Source organism: Hypanus sabinus, chromosome 7, assembly GCF_030144855.1.
Source record: "Hypanus sabinus isolate sHypSab1 chromosome 7, sHypSab1.hap1, whole genome shotgun sequence".
Lineage (NCBI taxonomy): Eukaryota > Metazoa > Chordata > Chondrichthyes > Myliobatiformes > Dasyatidae > Hypanus > Hypanus sabinus.
The window spans coordinates 63711609-63735901 of record NC_082712.1 but is presented as its reverse complement, the minus strand read 5'-3'; the positions used below and the strand labels follow the sequence as shown (position 1 = coordinate 63735901).

The following is a 24293-nucleotide window of genomic DNA, read 5'->3' as shown; positions in this document are numbered from 1 at the left end:
CTTCAATGATTGCATCCTCAAAATCTTCATTTTCATTGTTACATTCAAGATGATTGTCAATACTTCCAAATTCTTCATAGTTCCTAACCTGTTGAAGTAATGAAATAATTACAATTTTACTTCTGGCCGAATCTGGCACCTTTAAGCCTGTAAGCTTGAAACTACGGTGAGTAAAACTGCTTATTTCTCACCAACTATCAGTGACAAAAGTCACTGCTCTTTGAATACAAGCACACTCAAGTGGTGCTATTTAGAAACTGTTCTGTCCAAGCATGGTGTAGTGACTAACAACCACACAAGTTCACGCAACCAATGCTAGTTCAAAACTGGTAACAGAATTCTGCCCCGATTAAGCAGCATAGCGTCCCAAATAAATGAAGGGAACCTCATTTATTTTCTCAATTAACTTTGTTCTGTAAGAGTTGTCCTAGAAGAGCAGCTGCCCTGTTTAACTGACGGCCCAATTAACCCGAATCCACGTCGAGCACCTCCGCCCTGTCCACCTAAAGTGGAACTTCCCTGTGACCAAACATTTCAATTCCAATTCCCATTCCTGTTCCCACATTTGGTCTATGCCAAGAAGTGGTCACCCTCAGGGTGGAGGAGCAAAACCTTACATTCCATCTAGGTAGCTCCAACCGGATGGCATGAATAACAATATCTCCCTCCGTTAAGTAAAATTCCCCCTCCGGCCTCTTACCTCTTCTCACCTGCCTATCACATCCCCCTAGGTCCCCTCCTCCTCCCTTCCTTCTTTGCTCCACTTCTCCTCCTATCAGATTCTTTCCTCTCCAGCCCTTTACCTTTCCTACACACTGGCTTCACGTCAGCTTCTAACAATCCTCCTTCCCGTCCCCCATCTTTTTATTCTGCATCTTCCCCTTTCCTTTCCAGTCCTGATGAAGGGTCTCAGCCCAAAATGTTGACTGTTTAATCCTTTCCATAGATGCTGCCTGACCTGCTGAGTTCCTCCAGCATTTTTGTGTGCACTACATCTATGTTTAGAAAAACATAAAATAAGTAGTACAAAAATAAAGCAAAAAAAGAGAGAAAAATGTTGGGCAACACAGAAAAAATGCTGGAGGGACTCAGCAGGCCAGGCAGCGTCTGTGGAAAAGAATAAACAGTCGACGTTTCAGGCTGAGACCCTTCATCAGGACTGGAGAACGAAAGATGAGAAGTCAGAGTAAGAAGGTGGGGGAGGGGAGGAAGAAATACAAGGTGGTAGGTGAAACCAGGAGAGGGGGAGGGGTAGTAAAGAGCTGGGAAGTTGATAAGTGAAAGAGATAAAGGGCTGGAGAAGGGGGAATCAGACAGGAGAGAGAAGGCGACCATGGAGGAAAGGGAAGGGGAGGAGCACCAGAGAGAGGTGATTGCAGGTAAGGAGATGAGGTGAGAGAGGGAAATGGGAATTGGAATGGTGAAGTGGGGGACAATTACCGGAAGTTTAAGAAATATCCCCCACTTCACCATTCTCATTACCGTTTCCCTCTCTTACCTCATCTCCTTACCTGCCATCACCTCCCCTCTGGTGCTCTGGTGGAGCACCTAACTCTGACGCCCCTCCCTGGGTGGCTGCAAACAGGCGACACTGCGGCTGGAGGCCTAGTCCTGCCTATGGCCACTCCCCACCACTGAACACCAATAAACCAATGAACTGGACTTGCAACACTCCACACCACTGACGTCTAATGAGATCTTACGATCACAAGAAAAGCAACTAAGGTGATCACTTGCTGTTAGACTGCAGATTTTGTTTGCTCATTGACACCTCTCTGTCACAGGCAACATCACAGATGGTACCAAGTCCAGCTCCTTCACTTTCTCCACCAAAAAACAACTTGCTGATGGGGTAGACATGCAGTAATTTAATTTCTTAATGCACAGCAGGGTCTTGTGAACGTAATGAATCTGCTTTAAAAGACAATAACACCTTTGTCCATAGAAGCTGCTGTGTCTTCTTACTGGAAGAAAGATCCAGTTGCAGAGGAAGGTACAGAGGCCCAGGTTTTGGAGCTTGTTTATTATTACTGACAGTATGATGGTGTTGAAAGCTGAGCTATAATCAATAAACATAGGTATTGCTGTCATCTAGGTGGTCCAAGCTGGGTGTGGAGCCAGTGAGACTGCATCCACTGTAGACCTGTTGAAGTGACTACCAAACTGCAGCGGGTCCAAGAACTAGATAATTGAATTAAATCTTCTCTTGAATTTGTTTAACCTTCCGTTTTAGCTTCTAATTATCTTGGACTTATGTTAAAAGCATTATCCTATGTTGCTTGACAGTGGATAGGAATTGTTCTCTTTTCCTGAGTGATCTAGAATGGACATCAATCCATGTCTTGATTGATCCTGATCTCTGCTTATGTATTGCCCTCCACTGTAGGTGCCCTGGGTGGGCTAACCAACTCCCCAATCACCTTTTACAGAACTTCCTATTTTCCAACTTGCGTCTCTTCATTGACTATGAACCAGTCCTGCTGAAGGGTCTTGGCCAGAAATGCCTGCCCTGCTGAGTTCCTCCAGCATTTTGTATGTGTTGCTCAGGTTATATGTAGTAGAGATGGTTAGAGGTAATTTACAAGACAGAGGTGAGATGATGTGAAGCCCGAGCTGTTGTGATCTATAGCGCTGTGCAGCAAAGGAAGGTGGAAGCAGATCCCAGGAGAACTGACAAAGCAAACCAGATAAGTATTTGAAAGAGAAAAGCTGTGGGAAGATTGCTGTGGAATGGATTGAGCTGATAGTTTTCAAAGAGCTGGCATAGAGCAAAGCGAAAAAAGCTGCAGATGCTGGAAATCTAAAATCCGAATGTGTAGTTGAGTCATAGAATCTAGGTAAATTTATGAGAATTCATTCAGAATACAAAATACAGGATTAATGTGGAATTGGTGTAAATGTGTGGTTGATGGTCAGTGCAGACTGAACGGACAAATAGGTCTGCTTCCATGATCTATCTCTCTGTGACTACAATATCACACATCTTCTATTAAATATGTGCAAATAGCAGAACAAAATAACTTTGTGTCTCCCTAGCTATTGACTGTGGAACACCTCCAATTTTACGGAACGCATTGTGGTATCCCCCAGTTAACACAACCTATGGAAATATAGTAACCTATCAGTGTGCTCATGGCTATAAGAACGTGACAGGAAACACCAGCTTAATATGTTCCATTCTGGGCCATTGGGAAGGACAGCACCTGGAGTGTGAAGGTCAGTAATCCAAATTACTTCAGTGCTACAGCTTTGTGTAAGCTTTGCAGGGTTGCCTCTGTATTCATGGCGGTGTGTAGAAAGGAGATAGGTACACTATACAGCTACATAGGCAAGGCTCCTGCTGCGGTCTCCTCTACGTTGGCGAGGATCCTTCCAATCCACCTGCGAATCTGGAGTCGTCCATATGGTGTCTGGTGCTCCAGACACAGCCTCCTCTACACTGGTGAGACCCATTGCAAATCGGGGGGCCGCTTTGTTGAGTACCTCCGCATCATCTGCCACACACGGGAATTCCTGGAGGCCAAACGTTTTAATTCCCATTCCCACCTCCAACCAGCTGGAATGAATATTGATTTCTCCTTTTGGTAAACAAATGCCCTCCCCACACCCGACTTCTATTCCCCTCTCTGACCTTTCTCCTCTTCTCACTTGCCTATCACTGCCCCCTGGGTCCGCTCTTCTATCCCTTACTCTATGGTCCACTCCCCTCTCCTGTCAGATTTCTTCTTCTCCAGCCCTTTACCTTTTCCATCCAGCTGGCTTCACCTATCACCTTGCAGCCAGCCTCCTTCCCTCCCCGACCTTTTTATTCTGGCATCTTCCCCCTTCATTCTTAGTCCTGAAGAAGGGTCTCGGCCTGCAATGTCAACTATCTATTAATTTCCATAGATAGTCAAGTAGACCTGCTGAGTTCCCCCAGCATTTTGTGCGTGTATTGCTTTGGACTTCCAGCATCCTGACACCTGACACGAGTGCGTGTGACCAGATCACCAGTGCACCAACATCACTTCCGGTTCTGGGTGAACTGCCCAGATCAAAGTTCTTTATTATGTACACACAAAACAACACATTTACTATCTCGATTATTATGCATGGCAGGATCTGCTTGGATTGCATGCAAAATAAAAGCTTTTTCACTATATCTCAGTGCAGATGGCAATAATAAATCAGAAGCAATACCAATAGAAAACACAATACTTAATTTGAGCCCAGCAACTAGTGTGTAATGGTCCGCAGGTAATCTGTTTGGAAATGTTCTTGTGCCCATCAGCCAGTACATTGGGAGATATCCTCTGCTCTTCCTTGAAGTAGGGTCATGGGATCTCTTTGTCCTGTGGAGGGTGCAGACAAGCCCTTGGTTTACCATCTCTTACAACGAAGCCTCCAACGATGGAGTCTTCTTTCAGGACTGAGGCAGAGTGTCAGCCATGATTTCGTGTTCAAGTGCAACTTGAACCTGTGTTGCATCCGACTCAGAGGTCAGGGGTTACCCATGGGTCATCACCAAAGCAGAACATATGATGTGAGCAGTATAAATGTCATCTTTGTCCCTGAGAATTTATAAAATGTTTCCAGTGTTTTGACAGCACATATAAGAATGTTCACCCAAATGGTGAAATGAGTATTAAAACTGTGAAGCAGCTACCAAAGTGGATTGGTGGGTAAACAACTGTAAGAGACACTTTACTGGGAAGCAAACTCCTCCCTTCAGATTCAAAGAATTTGTTGACGTAATGCAGTTAAGTGGTCTTTACTAACTCATTTTTTGCGTCTCTTCAGTTATTGACTGTGGGTCACCACCAGTTTTGGAGAACACGGTGCAACTTCCGTCAGAGAACACAACTTGCGGCAGCACCGTGATGTACAGGTGTCTGGCTGGATATGTGTATGCAGGAGGAAACACTACGTTAGTCTGCTCTGCCCAGGGTCAGTGGGAAGGACAAAAGCTGGAGTGCAAAGGTTGGTGCTCTTAGAACAAGCGGTGTAAATGTAACTAAAGTACCTGATTCTATCTCAATAGATAAAGCGTGGGGTTATTTCTCACACTTTATTGAAATAGAATCAGGCACGTATTCAGATAGACAGGGTGTCTGATTTGGTGCATCCAATTAGTTGGAGGAAATACACTCAGTTAGATATTACTAACCATCCCCAACTGTCTAAGGATCTAGACCTGAAACTTCATCTGCCTATTTACCTCTACAGATGCTGCCTGACTCACTGAGTTTCTCTTGCAGATACTACTTGTGTATTGACACTGTAGTTGTTTTTGTAGTTGTGATGAAGAATTGAACCTGGATCACTGGCTCTGGAAAGTGTTGTGCTAAACACTACGCTATCATGTACTGTCATTTATGATTAAAGGTATCACAGTCAGTACAAGCATACCTCATCTTGGATGTGTTGACATTGTGGAAGTTTGTGAAATGTAGCCGTAAGTTATGCATAATAGGCTCCCTGTGATGTATCAGCATTTATTTTTACACCAGACTGGACTGAATAATTCACATACCTCATTCATGTCCTCTTTAAATGCCAGCAACTGTCTTTCTGCTGTCATCCATTTGGTAATGTTTCCCTCTCTATCATACCTTCACAGCTTTCTTTATTTAGATACAGGACGCTAGTCTTGGAATGAACACTCTCTCTCTCCAACTTCATATTATGGTTACTCTTGGCCAAAGGCAAAAAGGCTATACCACAAAATTACTCATCTTTCATTACATAATACCTAGTACAGGATAACCTGTTTCAAATTGGTCTAAAAGGCAGCGTGAACACACTCCTCCACAACAGTACTATTGCTAATTTGGATGGTCCAAGTGAGGAATTAAGTCGCCCAAAATTATTAAAGTCCACACGAATCTTTGGTTTTCTATTCAATGATATCCATGGCACTCGTGACCGAGATGGCACGCATGAAAGGTTTGTTGGCATGTGGCGTGCTGTGGCACCCCGCATTCTTCAATCCCCACCCATAATGATTATCTTTACTGCAGCAAATGAAACGGCAAATGGTTCTTTACCACTCGAGAGCAGTGAGATGTTTTCAGAATAAGCATCCCAAAGTGGCTTGGTGCCAGCTAGAGAACATTTAGCATTGAGGATACATTTTGAAATCCTCCCGGACCTGGTGTACACACCAGTATTTGGATAGTGAACGGTTGGGTCAGTTGGCATTGGCTTTATATTTTTTCTTCTCTTGTTTTGTGAGTGCACACTAGATATTCAGTGATAATAAATATAAATACTCTATGTAATTTAGTGACTTCATGAAGTCTTTGTGCAATAGAAGTATTTTATTTATATCAGGAAAGTTATATTATTTAAGTTTATTGGTGAGATACTTTAAAATTGTGTTTACCCTTTACAGCTTGTTTAGAGTACTATTTCTGAAGCCCAATGACAATATTATTTAGAATGATGCCACTTTTCAACTGTCTTTAAAAGATTAATATTAATAATTTTTGAATGTGTTTTCTAAAATACTTCAATCTGCTTCTATAATACTTTTACTAATAGTAAACTAATGAATGCATATGAGTAAACACCAGGGCTCATCATTTTTCCTCAAAAAGTCCATGATTATTGTTACTGATGAACTGATCAATGATAGTTTCTACATAGAAGAGATACAATGGATCGTAAGAGAATTTTTTTCAGAAGAATATTGCCTATTTGAACACAAGTTCTCATAAAGGTTTGCTGCCCTGCCCTACATTATCATGAATGCTTGGGGGGGGGGGGGTTATATACAACCTGTACTAACTTTTGCTACCCCTTTGTTCTTCTTAGATCCACCAATGTAGCCTTTTGAGCTTGTTTCACTCCTTGCCGTTGCATTGGCTTCCTATTTTACAAGCAAAAGCTAGTTACCTGCTGTCCCTCTTTCCTAAACAGTGAATAGCCTGGGAATGGCATCATTGCTCACTCTATCACATTGTTTCTGCAATCATATTTATATTATTTTCACAATAAATTCATCCATTTTATTATGATCTGCTCTGTGCATCACACTAACCTTGAGCTTATCTTTTTAACATTCTTAGCTTTTTTAGAATTGTTTTCACTGTGGCCCTTTTTGTTCTTTGCCCTTGGATTCTATGCCAACCACATTTCGTTTTTCTTCCCTAACTTGTGTTTTCCCTTGCTTCCTCTTCACTCAGTTTCCTGTCTCTCTGCCATTTAGGTTTAAAATGTCCCCAATAGCACCAGCAAAAGTTCTCCGAGGTGTAACCTGCCCAACTTGTACCTTCCCTAGGAGTGATCACAATGCCTGGAATCTAAACCTCTCTCTCATGACCTTCCCTTCAGTCACTCCTCTCGTCCACCTCTTGTTCCTAAATCCATGACAGTGTGGCACAGGAAAACATTTCTGAGGTTTCTGCATTTGAGGTCACTTTTATTTTAACTGCTCACTCCTCAAATTCACATAGCAGGGCCCCATTTCATTTTCTGCAGGAGTTGTTGGTTCTGATATGCACAACAGCTGCTATCTGCCCAACATCCCTCTCCATATTGGATGGCACAATGATGCATTTAGTAGGATTTGATTCCTTAAAGCAGCATCCTGAACTCAATTCTGAGCTGTTAATGTGGAGCTATGTTCTCCCTCTGACTGGCTGTGTGGCCCCTAAACACTCCAGTTTTCTCCAACAGTGCAAGACATGTGCCCACTGCAAATGACCCCGAGTGCAGAAGTGAGTGATGGAATTTGGGGTGAATTGACATGTGTAACTTAAGTTAACTTGTGTTTGTAATAAAATGTGCTGCTGCTTCAAAAAAGCTAATTTCTGTGGTATCTATATGTGTATTTATGCCTGTCTATTTCTGCCTAGGACAACAATAAGCTAGAACTTGGAACTTGGGGAAAAAAGAACTTGGAGATTAGTTTAAATGGATGCTTGTTAGTCAGTGCAATCTCAGTGGGCTCTCTCCATAATGGCCCCATGACTTTGCATGTCCTGAATCTATTCAGAGACATTTTGATCCTAAAACTGGATGGAAAATGTACCATCCTGGAGTTTCATTTGCAGCCTCTGAAACACCTTTCTCTCTATAACGGAATCACTTTGCACCATTGATCTTCCAGTCTTTACCTCCCCTCCTGCACAGCTAAGCATCGTGGTCCTTATCAGTTGCTGTTTTCCCCAGGGAGGTCACTTCCACCCCCACCCCCCACAGTGTCCAAAGCAATTTACCTGTTTGAGAGGGGTATGGCAGCAGAGGACCGACTGCCCCCACCACTCCGCCAGATGGTCAGCCGTCCTTTTTCTGCCTGTTGCTTGTGGTGTGACCACCTGCCTAAATGTCCTGTTCACCATGTCCATTGTGGTTGCTCCGTGCTAACTGTATCCAAAGGTGCAGCTGCACAATGCGACCAGTCAGCGGGGGCAGTAGGAAACTGTTCCTCCATGCAAAGTCCCAGGGATGTAGAATTGTCCTTGATTGCCCACAAAGAACAGAAGGAGCAGGCCACTGTAAATTATTCTTAGATTAAGCTCCTTAGTAACCCTCTTTAACGTAGAGTAATAATTTCATTCCAAACACTTCCTCCTACAATCTCAGTTCCTTATCCTTACTTTTACATTGAGAGTGAAACTCATTAAAGAAAAGCTGCCTGTTTGTACTCTCTCCGTGTAACATACGGTCAGAGGGAGAAGGGGTACAGAAGCAGATCCTTCACCTCACCCAGTTAGCATTGACCATCAACCAATGAATTTCACTCACCCCAGCACTGAACTGTTCCCACAACCTATGGGCTCACCTTCAAGAACTCTTCTTCCTAGGTTCTTGATATTTATTGCTGATTGATTGATTTTCTTCCTTCTCTCCTTTCCTCCCTTCCTCCCTCACGTTAGTTGTTTGTCCGTCCTATTGTGTGAGGGTCTTCCATTGATTCTATTGTGATCCCTGTATATTTACTGTAAATGCCCACAAAAATGAATCTCAGGGTTGCATATGTACTTTGATAATAAATTTACAAACGTTTGTACTTTGAACTTAGAACTTCGACAGCACCTGGAGTTCAGTTTGAGCCTGACTTCTGGTTTTGTGAAGCAGTGATTACTAGATGCACCACTGTGCCTCCCAATATTACTCTTCTAACTGTGGATTTCTCTTGCCTTCCCTTTGAGAGTGTGTGATGGTATACCTCTTTTTAAACCTTTTGCTACCAGTGCCTAACCCCCTGAAATTTGGGTAGGACTCCAGGAGATCTCTTCTACTTCACTTAGATATAAACCCATGTTTTATTTTTAACAGATTGCTGCGCCTCTGTCAATTATCTTTGCATCATTAATGGGGACGGGAGAGGTTCTGGAGGAATGGAGGATTGCAGATGTTGTTCCCGTATTCAAGAAAGGGAGTAGAGATAGCCCAGGAAATTATAGAACAGTGAGTCTTACTTCAGTAGTTGGTAAGTTGATGGAGAAGATCCTGAGAGGCAGGATTTATGAACATTTGGAGAGGTGTAATATGATTAGGAATAGTCAGCATGGCTTTGTCAAGGGCAGGTCATGCCTTACAAGCCTGATTGGATTTATTGAGGATGTGACTAAACACATTGATGAAGGTAGAGCAGTAGGTGTAGTGTATATGGATTTCAGCAAGGCATTTGATAAGGTACCCCATGCAAGGCTATCGAGAAAGTAAGGAGGCATGGGATCCAAGGGGACACTGTTTTGTGGATCCAGAACTGGCTTGTCCAAGAAGGGAAAGAGTGGTTGAAGACGGGTCATATTCTGCATGGAGGCCGATGACCAGTTGTGTGGCTCAGGGATCTGTTCTAGGACCCCTACTCTTTCTGATTTTTATAAGTGATCTGAATGAGGAAGTGGAGGAATGGGTTAGTAAATTTTCTGATGACATAAAGGTTGAAAGTGTTGTGAATAGTGTGGAGGGCTGTCAGAGGTTACAGCAGGACATTGATAGGATGCAAAACTAGTTTGAGAAGTGGCGGATGGAGTTCAATCCAGGGAAGTGGGAAGTAGTTTATTTTGGTAGGTCAAATATAATGGCAGAATATAGTATTAATGATAAGACTCTTGGCAGTGTGGAGAATCAGAGGGATCTTGGGGTCTGAGACTACAGGACACTCAAAGCTGCTGCGCATGTTGACTCTTTGATTAAGAAAAGATGCGGTGTATTGGCCTTCATCAATCGTGGGACTGAGTTTAGGAGCCAAGAGGTAATGTTGCAGCTATATAGGACCCTGGTCAGACCCCACTTGGAGTACTGTGCTCAGTTCTGGTCGCCTCACTACAGGAAGGTTGTGGAAGCCAATAGAAAGGGTGCAGAGGAGATTTACAAGGATTTTGCCTGGATTGGGGAGCATGACTTATAAGATTAGATTGAGTGAAGTCGGCCTTTTCTCCTTTGAGCGACGAAGGATGAGAGGTGACCTGATAGAAGTATATAAAATGATGAGAGACATTGATCATGTGGATAGGCAGAGGCTTTTTCCCAGGGCTGAAATGGCAAAGATGAGAGGGCACAGTTTTAAGGTGCTTGGAAGCAGGTACAGAGGAGATGTCAGGGGTAAGATTTTTACACAGAGAGTGGTGAGTGCATGGAATGGGCTACTGGTGACGGTGGTGGCGGCGGATACAACAGGGTCTTTTAAGAGACTCCTGGACAAGTACATGGAGCTCAGAAAAATAGAGGGCTATGGGTAACACTAGGTAATTTCTAAAGTACTGACATGTTCGGCACAGCATTGTGGGCCGAAAGGCCTGTATTGTGCTGTAGGTTTTCTCTGTTTCTGTCTCCTGTTGAACTGAAAAGAAGAAAGGAAAATAGCATTCTCACAACAATTTTTTACATCTTTGTGTGTGTTTTGTTGTTGTTATCTTGTTTTGATACAGTATGTTGTTTTTTTGGTGTTGCTTGTGCTGTTCTGCAGAACATTGTGGGAATGTTAGGTTGGTGCTGGAATACATGGCGACCCTTGGGTGCACTGGTTGCTAATGCAAATGACGCAGTTCACTGTATGTTTCGATGTAGTTGTGATAAATAATTTGAATCTGAATCTCAAGTTTTTTATCGTCACGTGAGATGGTAGGTGGTGCCTTAGGTTAATACCTCATCCATAAGACTGTATCCCCCGCAGTGCAGCGCTCACTCAGTAATGCTAGTCAGGACGTGACGCTCAAATTTCATTCACCACATGCTAATAGAAGGTTGACTGGGAATGTTAGAAAGATAAATGCAGAGGAAGAGATAGAACAGCATTTAATTTTAAATTTAACGTTGTGAATAGAAATTGCCTTACTTTGTGATTTTGCGTTTCTCTCAGCTGTCAATTGCGGCTCTCCCCCAGCGTTACCGAACACAGCGAGGTACCTACCGGGGAACACGACCTATGGCAGTACGGTGAAATATCACTGTGTGGATGGCTATGTACGTGTGACTGGGATCAGCTCATTGCTCTGCTCTGCCCAGGGTCAGTGGGAAGGGCCAAAGCTGGAGTGTCAAGGTCAGTCCACCGCAATGTTTCAGTAACCGGTCCAGTGAATGGTGAACAACCAGGAAATAGTTCTGCTCCATTCTAATATTTCTGCTGCTTGAGTCAAGCTTCTGTGTGAAACCCAGTAAACATTTCTCATTTAAAAAGTAAGACTGAAGAAAGGCAATTTTGGAAAGAAAGATGTGGAAGGCACAGTTTTCTTACAACCCCAGAAAGCAGGAACACGTTTGAGAGTGGAATGGGAGTGTGTCTGGGATCTGGGATGGGAGCGTGTCTGGGATCTGGGATGGGAGCGTGTCTGGGATCTAGGATAGGTGTGTGTCTGCGATCTGGGATGGGAGCCTGTCTTGGGATCTGGGATGGGAGTGTGTCTGGGATCTAGGATGGGAGCGTGTCTGGGATCTGGGATGGGAGCGTGTCTTGGGATCTGGGATGGGAGCGTGTCTGGGATCTAGGATAAGTGTGTGTCTGGGATCTGGGATGGGAGCGTGTCTGGGATCTGGGGTTTACGTTCTGTGTATTATTTCTTTAATTTTTATAGTTTGCATGATTTATTTCTTTTTTTCTGTTTTTTTTTCTGTTTGACTGTCTTTGTGGTGTGGGGATTTTAGTGAATTTTATTGTGTTTCTTTGTTTTGCCCCAAGAAGCCTCTCAAGGTTGCATTTTATTTATTGGTGTACAGCATGGAGTAGGTCCTCCCGGCCCTTCGAGCTGTGCTGCCCAGCAATCCCCTGATTTAATCCTGGCCTAATCATGGGGCAATTTACAATCGCCAATGAATTAACCTACCTACCAGTACCTCTTTGGACAGGAGAAGGAAACTGGAGCGACGAGAGGAAACCCACGTGGGCACTGAGAGAAACTCCTCACAGGCAGCGGCTGGAACTGAACCCCGGACTGCTGGCACTGGAAAGCATCGTGCTAACCACTACGCTGTAGAGAATGAGGGTGACCTGATAGAGGTGTATAAGATGATCGTGTTTGATCGTGTGGATAGTCAGAGGCTTTTTCCCAGGGCTGAAATGGCTGACACGAGGGCACATAGCTTTAAAGTGCTTGGAAGTAGGTTCAGAGGGGATGTAAGGGGCAAATTTTTTACACAGAGAGTGGCGGGTGCGTGGAATGCACTGCCGGCGACAGTGGTAGAGGCGGATACAACAAGGTCTATTAAGAGACTCTTAGAGAGGTATATGGAGCTTAGAAAATGGACGGCTATGCGGTAGGGAAATTCTAGGAAGTTCCTAGAGTGGGTTACATGGTCAGTAGAACATTATGGGCCGAAGGGCCTGTAATGTGCTGCAGATTTCTGTTTCTCTCTCTCTCGCTGTTGTCTATACACACACACACACACATTTATGATATGCATATAATAGACATACTTTGATAATGAATGTACTTTAAACTTTGAACTTTGTGGGTGTGTGTATATTTGTTTGTTGGTGTATGTTTGTCTGTGAGGGTGCTTTACCCTGTGTAGCCCCTGTGTATTTTTGTCTGTGAGGGTGCTTTTCCCTGTGTAGCCCCTGTGTATGTTTGTCTGTGAGGGTGCTTTACCCTGTGTAGCCCCTGTGTATGTCTGTCTGTGAGGGTGCTTTACCCTGTGTAGCCCCTGTGTATGTTTGTCTGTGAGGGTGCTTTACCCTACGTAGCCCCAGTGTACGTTTGTCTGTGAGGGTGCTTTACCCTGTGTAGCCCCTGTGTATGTTTGTCTGTGAGGGTGCTTTACCCTGTGTCGCACCTGTGTATGTTTGTCTGTGAGGGTGCTTTACCCTGTGTCGCCCCTGTGTATGTTTGTCTGTGAGGGTGCTTTACCCTACGTAGCCCCTGTGTATGTCTGTCTGTGAGGGTGCTTTACCCTACGTAGCCCCTGTGTATGTTTGTCTGTGAGGGTGCTTTACCCTGTGTCGCCCCTGTGTATGTTTGTCTGTGAGGGTGCTTTACCCTGTGTAGCCCCTGTGTATGTTTGTCTGTGAGGGTGCTTTACCCTGTGTCGCCCCTGTGTATGTTTGTCTGTGAGGGTGCTTTACCCTGTGTAGCCCCTGTGTATGTTTGTCTGTGAGGGTGCTTTACCCTACGTAGCCCCTGTGTATGTCTGTCTGTGAGGGTGCTTTACCCTACGTAGCCCCTGTGTATGTTTGTCTGTGAGGGTGCTTTACCCTACGTAGCCCCTGTGTATGTTCGTCTGTGAGGGTGCTTTACCCTACGTAGCCCCTGTGTATGTTTGTCTGTGAGGGTGCTTTACACTGTGTAGCCCCTGTGTATGTTTGTCTGTGAGGGTCCTTTACCCTGTGTTGCCCCTGTGTATGTTTGTCTGTGAGGGTGCTTTACCCTACGTAGCCCCTGTGTATGTAAGTCTGTGAGGGTGCTTTACCCTGTGTAGCCCCTGTGTATGTTTGTCTGTGAGGGTGCTTTACCCTACGTAGCCCCTGTGTATCTCTGTCTGTGAGGGTGCTTTACCCTGTGTCGCCCCTGTGTATGTTTGTCTGTGAGGGTGCTTTACCCTACGTAGCCCCTGTGTATGTTTGTCTGTGAGGGTCCTTTACCCTGTGTTGCCCCTGTGTATGTTTGTCTGTGAGGGTGCTTTACCCTACGTAGCCCCTGTGTATGTTTGTCTGTGAGGGTGCTTTACCCTGTGTCGCCCCTGTGTATGTTTGTCTGTGAGGGTGCTTTACACTGTGTCGCCCCTGTGTATGGTTGTCTGTGAGGGTGCTTTACCCTACGTAGCCCCTGTGTATGTCTGTCTGTGAGGGTGCTTTACCCTGTGTCGCCCCTGTGTATGTTTGTCTGTGAGGGTGCTTTACCCTGTGTAGCCCCTGTGTATGTTTGTCTGTGAGGGTGCTTTACCCTGTGTCGCCCCTGTGTATGTTTGTCTGTGAGGGTGCTTTACCCTGTGTCGCCCCTGTGTATGTCTGTCTGTGAGGGTGCTTTACACTACGTAGCCCCTGTGTATGTCTGTCTGTGAGGGTGCTTTACCCTGTGTCGCCCCTGTGTATGGTTGTCTGTGAGGGTGCTTTACACTACGTAGCCCCTGTGTATGTTTGTCTGTGAGGGTGCTTTACCCTGTGTCGCCCCTGTGTATGTTTGTCTGTGAGGGTGCTTTACACTACGTAGCCCCTGTGTATGTTTGTCTGTGAGGGTGCTTTACCCTGTGTCGCCCATGTGTATGTTTGTCTGTGAGGTTGCTTTACCCTGTGTCGCCCCTGTGTATGTTCGTCTGTGAGAGTGCTTTACCCTGTGTAGCCCCTGTGTATGTTCGTCTGTGAGGGTGCTTTACCCTGTGTAGCCCCTGTGTATGTTCGTCTGTGAGGGTGCGTTACCCTGTGTCGCCCCTGTGTATGGTTGTCTGTGAGGGTGCTTTACCCTACGTAGCCCCTGTGTATGTTTGTCGGTGAGGGTGCTTTGCCCTGTGTCGCCCCTGTATATGTTTGTCTGTGAGGGTGCTTTACCCTGTGTCGTCCCTGTGTATGTTTGTCTGTGAGGGTGCTTTACCCTACGTAGCCCCTGTGTATGTTTGTCTGTGAGGGTGCTTTACCCTGTGTCGCCCCTGTGTATGTTTGTCTGTGAGGGTGCTTTACCCTACGTAGCCCCTGTGTATGTCTGTCTGTGAGGGTGCTTTACCCTGTGTAGCCCCTGTGTATGTCTGTCTGTGAGGGTCCTTTACCCTGTGTAGCCCCTGTGTGTATGTCTGTCTGTGAGGGTCCTTTACCCTGTATAGCCCCTGTGTATTTTTGTCTGTGAGGGTGCTTTACCCTGTGTCGCCCCTGTGTATGTTTGTCGGTGAGGGTGCTTTACCCTGTGTAGCCCCTGTGTATGTCTGTCTGTGAGGGTGCTTTACCCTGTGTAGCCCCTGTGTATGTCTGTCTGTGAGGGTCCTTTACCCTGTGTAGCCCCTGTGTATGTTTGTCTGTGAGGGTGCTTTACCCTGTGTCGCCCCTGTGTATGTTTGTCGGTGAGGGTGCTTTACCCTGTGTCGCCCCTGTGTATGTTTGTCTGTGAGGGTCCTTTACCCTGTGTCGCCCCTGTGTATGTTTGTCGGTGAGGGTTCTTTATCCTGTGTAGCCCCTGTGTATGTCTGTCTGTGAGGGTGCTTTACCCTGTGTAGCCCCTGTGTATGTTTGTCTGTGAGGGTGCTTTACCCTGTGTCGCCCCTGTGTATGTTTGTCTGTGAGGGTGCTTTACCCTGTGTAGCCCCTGTGTATGTCTGTCTGTGAGGGTGCTTTACCCTGTGTCGCCCCTGTGTATGTTTGTCTGTGAGGGTGCTTTACCCTGTGTAGCCCCTGTGTATGTCTGTCTGTGAGGGTGCTTTACCCTGTGTAGCCCCTGTGTATGTCTGTCTGTGAGGGTGCTTTACCCTGTGTCGCCCCTGTGTATGTTTGTCTGTGAGGGTGCTTTACCCTGTGTAGCCCCTGTGTATGTCTGTCTGTGAGGGTGCTTTACCCTGTGTCGCCCCTGTGTATGTTTGTCTGTGAGGGTGCTTTACCCTGTGTAGCCCCTGTGAATGTTTGTCTGTGAGGGTCCTTTACCCTGTGTAGCCCCTGTGTATGTCTGTCTGTGAGGGTCCTTTACCCTGTGTAGCCCCAGTGTACGTTTGTCTGTGAGGTTGCTTTACCCTGTGTAGCCCCTGTGTATGTTTGTCTGTGAGGGTGCTTTACCCTGTGTCGCCCCTGTGTATGTTTGTCTGTGAGGGTGCTTTACCCTGTGTAGCCCCTGTGTATGTTTGTCTGTGAGGGTGCTTTACCCTACGTAGCCCCTGTGTATGTCTGTCTGTGAGGGTGCTTTACCCTACGTAGCCCCTGTGTATGTTTGTCTGTGAGGGTGCTTTACCCTACGTAGCCCCTGTGTATGTTCGTCTGTGAGGGTGCTTTACCCTACGTAGCCCCTGTGTATGTTTGTCTGTGAGGGTGCTTTACCCTGTGTAGCCCCTGTGTATGTTTGTCTGTGAGGGTCCTTTACCCTGTGTTGCCCCTGTGTATGTCTGTCTGTGAGGGGGCTTTACCCTACGTAGCCCCTGTGTATGTATGTCTGTGAGGGTGCTTTACCCTGTGTAGCCCCTGTGTATGTTTGTCTGTGAGGGTGCTTTACCCTACGTAGCCCCTGTGTATCTCTGTCTGTGAGGGTGCTTTACCCTGTGTCGCCCCTGTGTATGTTTGTCTGTGAGGGTGCTTTACCCTACGTAGCCCCTGTGTATGTTTGTCTGTGAGGGTCCTTTACCCTGTGTTGCCCCTGTGTATGTTTGTCTGTGAGGGTGCTTTACCCTACGTAGCCCCTGTGTATGTCTGTCTGTGAGGGTGCTTTACCCTGTGTCGCCCCTGTGTATGTTTGTCTGTGAGGGTGCTTTACACTGTGTCGCCCCTGTGTATGGTTGTCTGTGAGGGTGCTTTACCCTACGTAGCCCCTGTGTATGTCTGTCTGTGAGGGTGCTTTACACTGTGTCGCCCCTGTGTATGGTTGTCTGTGAGGGTGCTTTACCCTGTGTCGCCCCTGTGTATGTTTGTCTGTGAGGGTGCTTTACACTGTGTCGCCCCTGTGTATGGTTGTCTGTGAGGGTGCTTTACCCTACGTAGCCCCTGTGTATGTCTGTCTGTGAGGGTGCTTTACACTGTGTCGCCCCTGTGTATGGTTGTCTGTGAGGGTGCTTTACCCTACGTAGCCCCTGTGTATGTTTGTCTGTGAGGGTGCTTTACCCTGTGTAGCCCCTGTGTATGTCTGTCTGTGAGGGTGCTTTACCCTGTGTAGCCCCTGTGTACGTTTGTCTGTGAGGTTGCTTTACCCTGTGTAGCCCCTGTGTATGTTTGTCTGTGAGGGTGCTTTACCCTGTGTCGCCCCTGTGTATGTTTGTCTGTGAGGGTGCTTTACCCTGTGTCGCCCCTGTGTATGTTTGTCTGTGAGGGTGCTTTACCCTACGTAGCCCCTGTGTATGTCTGTCTGTGAGGGTGCTTTACCCTACGTAGCCCCTGTGTATGTTTGTCTGTGAGGGTGCTTTACCCTGTGTCGCCCCTGTGTATGTTTGTCTGTGAGGGTGCTTTACCCTGTGTAGCCCCTGTGTATGTTTGTCTGTGAGGGTGCTTTACCCTGTGTCGCCCCTGTGTATGTTTGTCTGTGAGGGTGCTTTACCCTGTGTAGCCCCTGTGTATGTTTGTCTGTGAGGGTGCTTTACCCTACGTAGCCCCTGTGTATGTCTGTCTGTGAGGGTGCTTTACCCTACGTAGCCCCTGTGTATGTTTGTCTGTGAGGGTGCTTTACCCTACGTAGCCCCTGTGTATGTTCGTCTGTGAGGGTGCTTTACCCTACGTAGCCCCTGTGTATGTTTGTCTGTGAGGGTGCTTTACCCTGTGTTGCCCCTGTGTATGTTTGTCTGTGAGGGTGCTTTACCCTACGTAGCCCCTGTGTATGTCTGTCTGTGAGGGTGCTTTACCCTACGTAGCCCCTGTGTATGTTTGTCTGTGAGGGTGCTTTACCCTACGTAGCCCCTGTGTATGTTCGTCTGTGAGGGTGCTTTACCCTTCGTAGCCCCTGTGTATGTTTGTCTGTGAGGGTGCTTTACCCTGTGTTGCCCCTGTGTATGTCTGTCTGTGAGGGGGCTTTACCCTACGTAGCCCCTGTGTATGTATGTCTGTGAGGGTGCTTTACCCTGTGTAGCCCCTGTGTATGTTTGTCTGTGAGGGTGCTTTACCCTACGTAGCCCCTGTGTATCTCTGTCTGTGAGGGTGCTTTACCCTGTGTCGCCCCTGTGTATGTTTGTCTGTGAGGGTGCTTTACCCTACGTAGCCCCTGTGTATGTTTGTCTGTGAGGGTGCTTTACCCTGTGTAGCCCCTGTGTATGTTTGTCTGTGAGGGTGCTTTACCCTACGTAGCCCCTGTGTATGTCTGTCTGTGAGGGTGCTTTACCCTACGTAGCCCCTGTGTATGTTTGTCTGTGAGGGTGCTTTACCCTACGTAGCCCCTGTGTATGTTCGTCTGTGAGGGTGCTTTACCCTACGTAGCCCCTGTGTATGTTTGTCTGTGAGGGTGCTTTACCCTGTGTAGCCCCTGTGTATGTTTGTCTGTGAGGGTCCTTTACCCTGTGTTGCCCCTGTGTATGTCTGTCTGTGAGGGGGCTTTACCCTACGTAGCCCCTGTGTATGTATGTCTGTGAGGGTGCTTTACCCTGTGTAGCCCCTGTGTATGTTTGTCTGTGAGGGTGCTTTACCCTACGTAGCCCCTGTGTATCTCTGTCTGTGAGGGTGCTTTACCCTGTGTCGCCCCTGTGTATGTTTGTCTGTGAGGGTGCTTTACCCTACGTAGCCCCTGTGTATGTTTGTCTGTGAGGGTCCTTTACCCTGTGTTGCCCCTGTGTATGTTTGTCTGTGAGGGTGCTTTACCCTACGTAGCCCCTGTGTATGTCTGTCTGTGAGGGTGCTTTACCCTGTGTCGCCCCTGTGTATGTTTGTCTGTGAGGGTGCTTTACACTGTGTCGCCCCTGTGTATGGTTGTCTGTGAGGGTGCTTTACCCTACGTAGCCCCTGTGTATGTCTGTCTGTGAGGGTGCTTTACACTGTGTCGCCCCTGTGTATGGTTGTCTGTGAGGGTGCTTTACCCTGTGTCGCCCCTGTGTATGTTTGTCTGTGAGGGTGCTTTACACTGTGTCGCCCCTGTGTATGGTTGTCTGTGAGGGTGCTTTACCCTACGTAGCCCCTGTGTATGTCTGTCTGTGAGGGTGCTTTACACTGTGTCGCCCCTGTGTATGGTTGTCTGTGAGGGTGCTTTACCCTACGTAGCCCCTGTGTATGTTTGTCTGTGAGGGTGCTTTACCCTGTGTAGCCCCTGTGTATGTCTGTCTGTGAGGGTGCTTTACCCTGTGTAGCCCCTGTGTACGTTTGTCTGTGAGGTTGCTTTACCCTGTGTAGCCCCTGTGTATGTTTGTCTGTGAGGGTGCTTTACCCTGTGTCGCCCCTGTGTATGTTTGTCTGTGAGGGTGCTTTACCCTGTGTCGCCCCTGTGTATGTTTGTCTGTGAGGGTGCTTTACCCTACGTAGCCCCTGTGTATGTCTGTCTGTGAGGGTGCTTTACCCTACGTAGCCCCTGTGTATGTTTGTCTGTGAGGGTGCTTTACCCTGTGTCGCCCCTGTGTATGTTTGTCTGTGAGGGTGCTTTACCCTGTGTAGCCCCTGTGTATGTTTGTCTGTGAGGGTGCTTTACCCTGTGTCGCCCCTGTGTATGTTTGTCTGTGAGGGTGCTTTACCCTGTGTAGCCCCTGTGTATGTTTGTCTGTGAGGGTGCTTTACCCTACGTAGCCCCTGTGTATGTCTGTCTGTGAGGGTGCTTTACCCTACGTAGCCCCTGTGTATGTTTGTCTGTGAGGGTGCTTTACCCTACGTAGCCCCTGTGTATGTTCGTCTGTGAGGGTGCTTTACCCTACGTAGCCCCTGTGTATGTTTGTCTGTGAGGGTGCTTTACCCTGTGTTGCCCCTGTGTATGTTTGTCTGTGAGGGTGCTTTACCCTACGTAGCCCCTGTGTATGTCTGTCTGTGAGGGTGCTTTACCCTACGTAGCCCCTGTGTATGTTTGTCTGTGAGGGTGCTTTACCCTACGTAGCCCCTGTGTATGTTCGTCTGTGAGGGTGCTTTACCCTTCGTAGCCCCTGTGTATGTTTGTCTGTGAGGGTGCTTTACCCTGTGTTGCCCCTGTGTATGTCTGTCTGTGAGGGGGCTTTACCCTACGTAGCCCCTGTGTATGTATGTCTGTGAGGGTGCTTTACCCTGTGTAGCCCCTGTGTATGTTTGTCTGTGAGGGTGCTTTACCCTACGTAGCCCCTGTGTATCTCTGTCTGTGAGGGTGCTTTACCCTGTGTCGCCCCTGTGTATGTTTGTCTGTGAGGGTGCTTTACCCTACGTAGCCCCTGTGTATGTTTGTCTGTGAGGGTCCTTTACCCTGTGTTGCCCCTGTGTATGTTTGTCTGTGAGGGTGCTTTACCCTACGTAGCCCCTGTGTATGTCTGTCTGTGAGGGTGCTTTACCCTGTGTCGCCCCTGTGTATGTTTGTCTGTGAGGGTGCTTTACACTGTGTCGCCCCTGTGTATGGTTGTCTGTGAGGGTGCTTTACCCTGTGTCGCCCCTGTGTATGTTTGTCTGTGAGGGTGCTTTACCCTGTGTAGCCCCTGTGTATGTTTGTCTGTGAGGGTGCTTTACCCTGTGTCGCCCCTGTGTATGTTTGTCTGTGAGGGTGCTTTACCCTGTGTCGCCCCTGTGTATGTCTGTCTGTGAGGGTGCTTTACACTACGTAGCCCCTGTGTATGTTTGTCTGTGAGGGTGCTTTGCCCTGTGTCGCCCCTGTGTATGTTTGTCTGTGAGGGTGCTTTACCCTGTGTCGCCCCTGTGTATGTTTGTCTGTGAGGGTGCTTTACCCTACGTAGCCCCTGTGTATGTTCGTCTGTGAGGGTGCTTTACCCTGTGTCGCCCCTGTGTATGTTTGTCTGTGAGGGTGCTTTACCCTGTGTAGCCCCTGTGTATGTTCGTCTGTGAGGGTGCTTTACCCTGTGTAGCCCCTGTGTATGTTCGTCTGTGAGGGTGCTTTACCCTGTGTCGCCCCTGTGTATGGTTGTCTGTGAGGGTGCTTTACCCTACGTAGCCCCTGTGTATGTTTGTCGGTGAGGGTGCTTTGCCCTGTGTCGCCCCTGTATATGTTTGTCTGTGAGGGTGCTTTACCCTGTGTCGTCCCTGTGTATGTTTGTCTGTGAGGGTGCTTTACCCTACGTAGCCCCTGTGTATGTCTGTCTGTGAGGGTGCTTTACCCTGTGTCGCCCCTGTGTATGTTTGTCTCTGAGGGTGCTTTACCCTACGTAGCCCCTGTGTATGTTTGTCTGTGAGGGTGCTTTACCCTGTGTAGCCCCTGTGTATGTCTGTCTGTGAGGGTGCTTTACCCTGTGTCGCCCCTGTGTATGTCTGTCTGTGAGGGTGCTTTACCCTGTGTAGCCCCTGTGTATGTCTGTCTGTGAGGGTGCTTTACCCTGTGTCGCCCCTGTGTATGTCTGTCTGTGAGGGTCCTTTACCCTGTGTAGCCCCTGTGTATGTTTGTCTGTGAGGGTGCTTTACCCTACGTAGCCCCTGTGTATGTTTGTCTGTGAGGGTCCTTTACCCTGTGTAGCCCCTGTGTATGTCTGTCTGTGAGGGTGCTTTACCCTACGTAGCCCCTGTGTATGTTTGTCTGTGAGGGTGCTTTACCCTGTGTAGCCCCTGTGTATGTTTGTCTGTGAGGGTGCTTTACCCTGTGTCGCCCCTGTGTATGTTTGTCTGTGAGGGTGCTTTACCCTGTGTAGCCCCTGTGTGTATGTCTGTCTGTGAGGGTCCTTTACCCTGTGTAGCCCCTGTGTATTTTTGTCTGTGAGGGTGCTTTACCCTGTGTAGCCCCTGTGTATGTCTGTCTGTGAGGGTGCTTTACCCTGTGTAGCCCCTGTGTATGTCTGTCTGTGAGGGTCCTTTACCCTGTGTAGCCCCTGTGTATGTTTGTCTGTGAGGGTGCTTTACCCTGTGTCGCCCCTGTGTATGTTTGTCGGTGAGGGTGCTTTACCCTGTGTCGCCCCTGTGTATGTTTGTCTGTGAGGGTCCTTTACCCTGTGTCGCCCCTGTGTATGTTTGTCGGTGAGGGTTCTTTATCCTGTGTAGCCCCTGTGTATGTCTGTCTGTGAGGGTGCTTTACCCTGTGTCGCCCCTGTGTATGTTTGTCTCTGAGGGTGCTTTACCCTACGTAGCCCCTGTGTATGTTTGTCTGTGAGGGTGCTTTACCCTGTGTAGCCCCTGTGTATGTCTGTCTGTGAGGGTGCTTTACCCTGTGTCGCCCCTGTGTATGTTTGTCTGTGAGGGTGCTTTACCCTGTGTAGCCCCTGTGTATGTCTGTCTGTGAGGGTGCTTTACCCTGTGTAGCCCCTGTGTATGTCTGTCTGTGAGGGTGCTTTACCCTGTGTCGCCCCTGTGTATGTCTGTCTGTGAGGGTCCTTTACCCTGTGTAGCCCCTGTGTATGTTTGTCTGTGAGGGTGCTTTACCCTACGTAGCCCCTGTGTATGTTTGTCTGTGAGGGTCCTTTACCCTGTGTAGCCCCTGTGTATGTCTGTCTGTGAGGGTGCTTTACCCTACGTAGCCCCTGTGTATGTTTGTCTGTGAGGGTGCTTTACCCTGTGTAGCCCCTGTGTATGTTTGTCTGTGAGGGTGCTTTACCCTGTGTCGCCCCTGTGTATGTTTGTCTGTGAGGGTGCTTTACCCTACGTAGCCCCTGTGTATGTTTGTCTGTGAGGGTGCTTTACCCTGTGTCGCCCCTGTGTATGTCTGTCTGTGAGGGTCCTTTACCCTGTGTAGCCCCTGTGTATGTCTGTCTGTGAGGGTCCTTTACCCTGTGTAGCCCCTGTGTATGTTTGTCTGTGAGGGTGCTTTACCCTACGTAGCCCCTTTGTATGTTTGTCTGTGAGGGTGCTTTACCCTGTGTCGCCCCTGTGTATGTTTGTCTGTGAGGGTGCTTTACCCTGTGTCGCCCCTGTGTATGTTTGTCTGTGAGGGTGCTTTACCCTACGTAGCCCCTGTGTATGTCTGTCTGTGAGGGTGCTTTACCCTGTGTAGCCCCTGTGTATGTCTGTCTGTGAGGGTGCTTTACCCTGTGTCGCCCCTGTGTATGTTTGTCTGTGAGGGTGCTTTACCCTACGTAGCCCCTGTGTATGTCTGTCTGTGAGGGTCCTTTACCCTGTGTAGCCCCTGTGTATGTCTGTCTGTGAGGGTCCTTTACCCTGTGTAGCCCCTGTGTGTATGTCTGTCTGTGAGGGTCCTTTACCCTGTGTAGCCCCTGTGTATGTCTGTCTGTGAGGGTGCTTTACCCTACGTAGCCCCTGTGTATGTTTGTCTGTGAGGGTGCTTTACCCTGTGTAGCCCCTGTGTATGTTTGTCTGTGAGGGTGCTTTACCCTGTGTCGCCCCTGTGTATGTTTGTCTGTGAGGGTGCTTTACCCTACGTAGCCCCTGTGTATGTTTGTCTGTGAGGGTGCTTTACCCTGTGTCGCCCCTGTGTATGTCTGTCTGTGAGGGTCCTTTACCCTGTGTAGCCCCTGTGTATGTCTGTCTGTGAGGGTCCTTTACCCTGTGTAGCCCCTGTGTATGTTTGTCTGTGAGGGTGCTTTACCCTACGTAGCCCCTTTGTATGTTTGTCTGTGAGGGTGCTTTACCCTGTGTCGCCCCTGTGTATGTTTGTCTGTGAGGGTGCTTTACCCTGTGTCGCCCCTGTGTATGTTTGTCTGTGAGGGTGCTTTACCCTACGTAGCCCCTGTGTATGTCTGTCTGTGAGGGTGCTTTACCCTGTGTAGCCCCTGTGTATGTCTGTCTGTGAGGGTGCTTTACCCTGTGTCGCCCCTGTGTATGTTTGTCTGTGAGGGTGCTTTACCCTACGTAGCCCCTGTGTATGTCTGTCTGTGAGGGTCCTTTACCCTGTGTAGCCCCTGTGTATGTCTGTCTGTGAGGGTCCTTTACCCTGTGTAGCCCCTGTGTGTATGTCTGTCTGTGAGGGTCCTTTACCCTGTATAGCCCCTGTGTATGTTTGTCTGTGAGGGTGCTTTACCCTGTGTCGCCCCTGTGTATGTTTGTCGGTGAGGGTGCTTTACCCTGTGTAGCCCCTGTGTATGTCTGTCTGTGAGGGTGCTTTACCCTGTGTAGCCCCTGTGTATGTCTGTCTGTGAGGGTCCTTTACCCTGTGTCGCCCCTGTGTATGTTTGTCGGTGAGGGTTCTTTACCCTGTGTAGCCCCTGTGTATGTCTGTCTGTGAGGGTGCTTTACCCTGTGTAGCCCCTGTGTATGTCTGTCTGTGAGGGTGCTT

At 47.8% G+C, this 24293-nt stretch overlaps 1 protein-coding gene across 1 annotated transcript in view; it reads left to right on the top strand.

The window, feature by feature from the left end:
* susd1 (sushi domain containing 1) overlaps positions 1-24293 on the top strand; it is a 155655-nt gene that overhangs the window by 23480 nt on the left and 107882 nt on the right. Inside the window, exons 4-6 of the mRNA XM_059973851.1 lie at positions 3037-3216; positions 4780-4959; positions 11297-11476. Coding sequence (XP_059829834.1) covers positions 3037-3216; positions 4780-4959; positions 11297-11476 — 540 coding nt within the window. The remainder of the gene's footprint in view (positions 1-3036; positions 3217-4779; positions 4960-11296; positions 11477-24293) is intronic.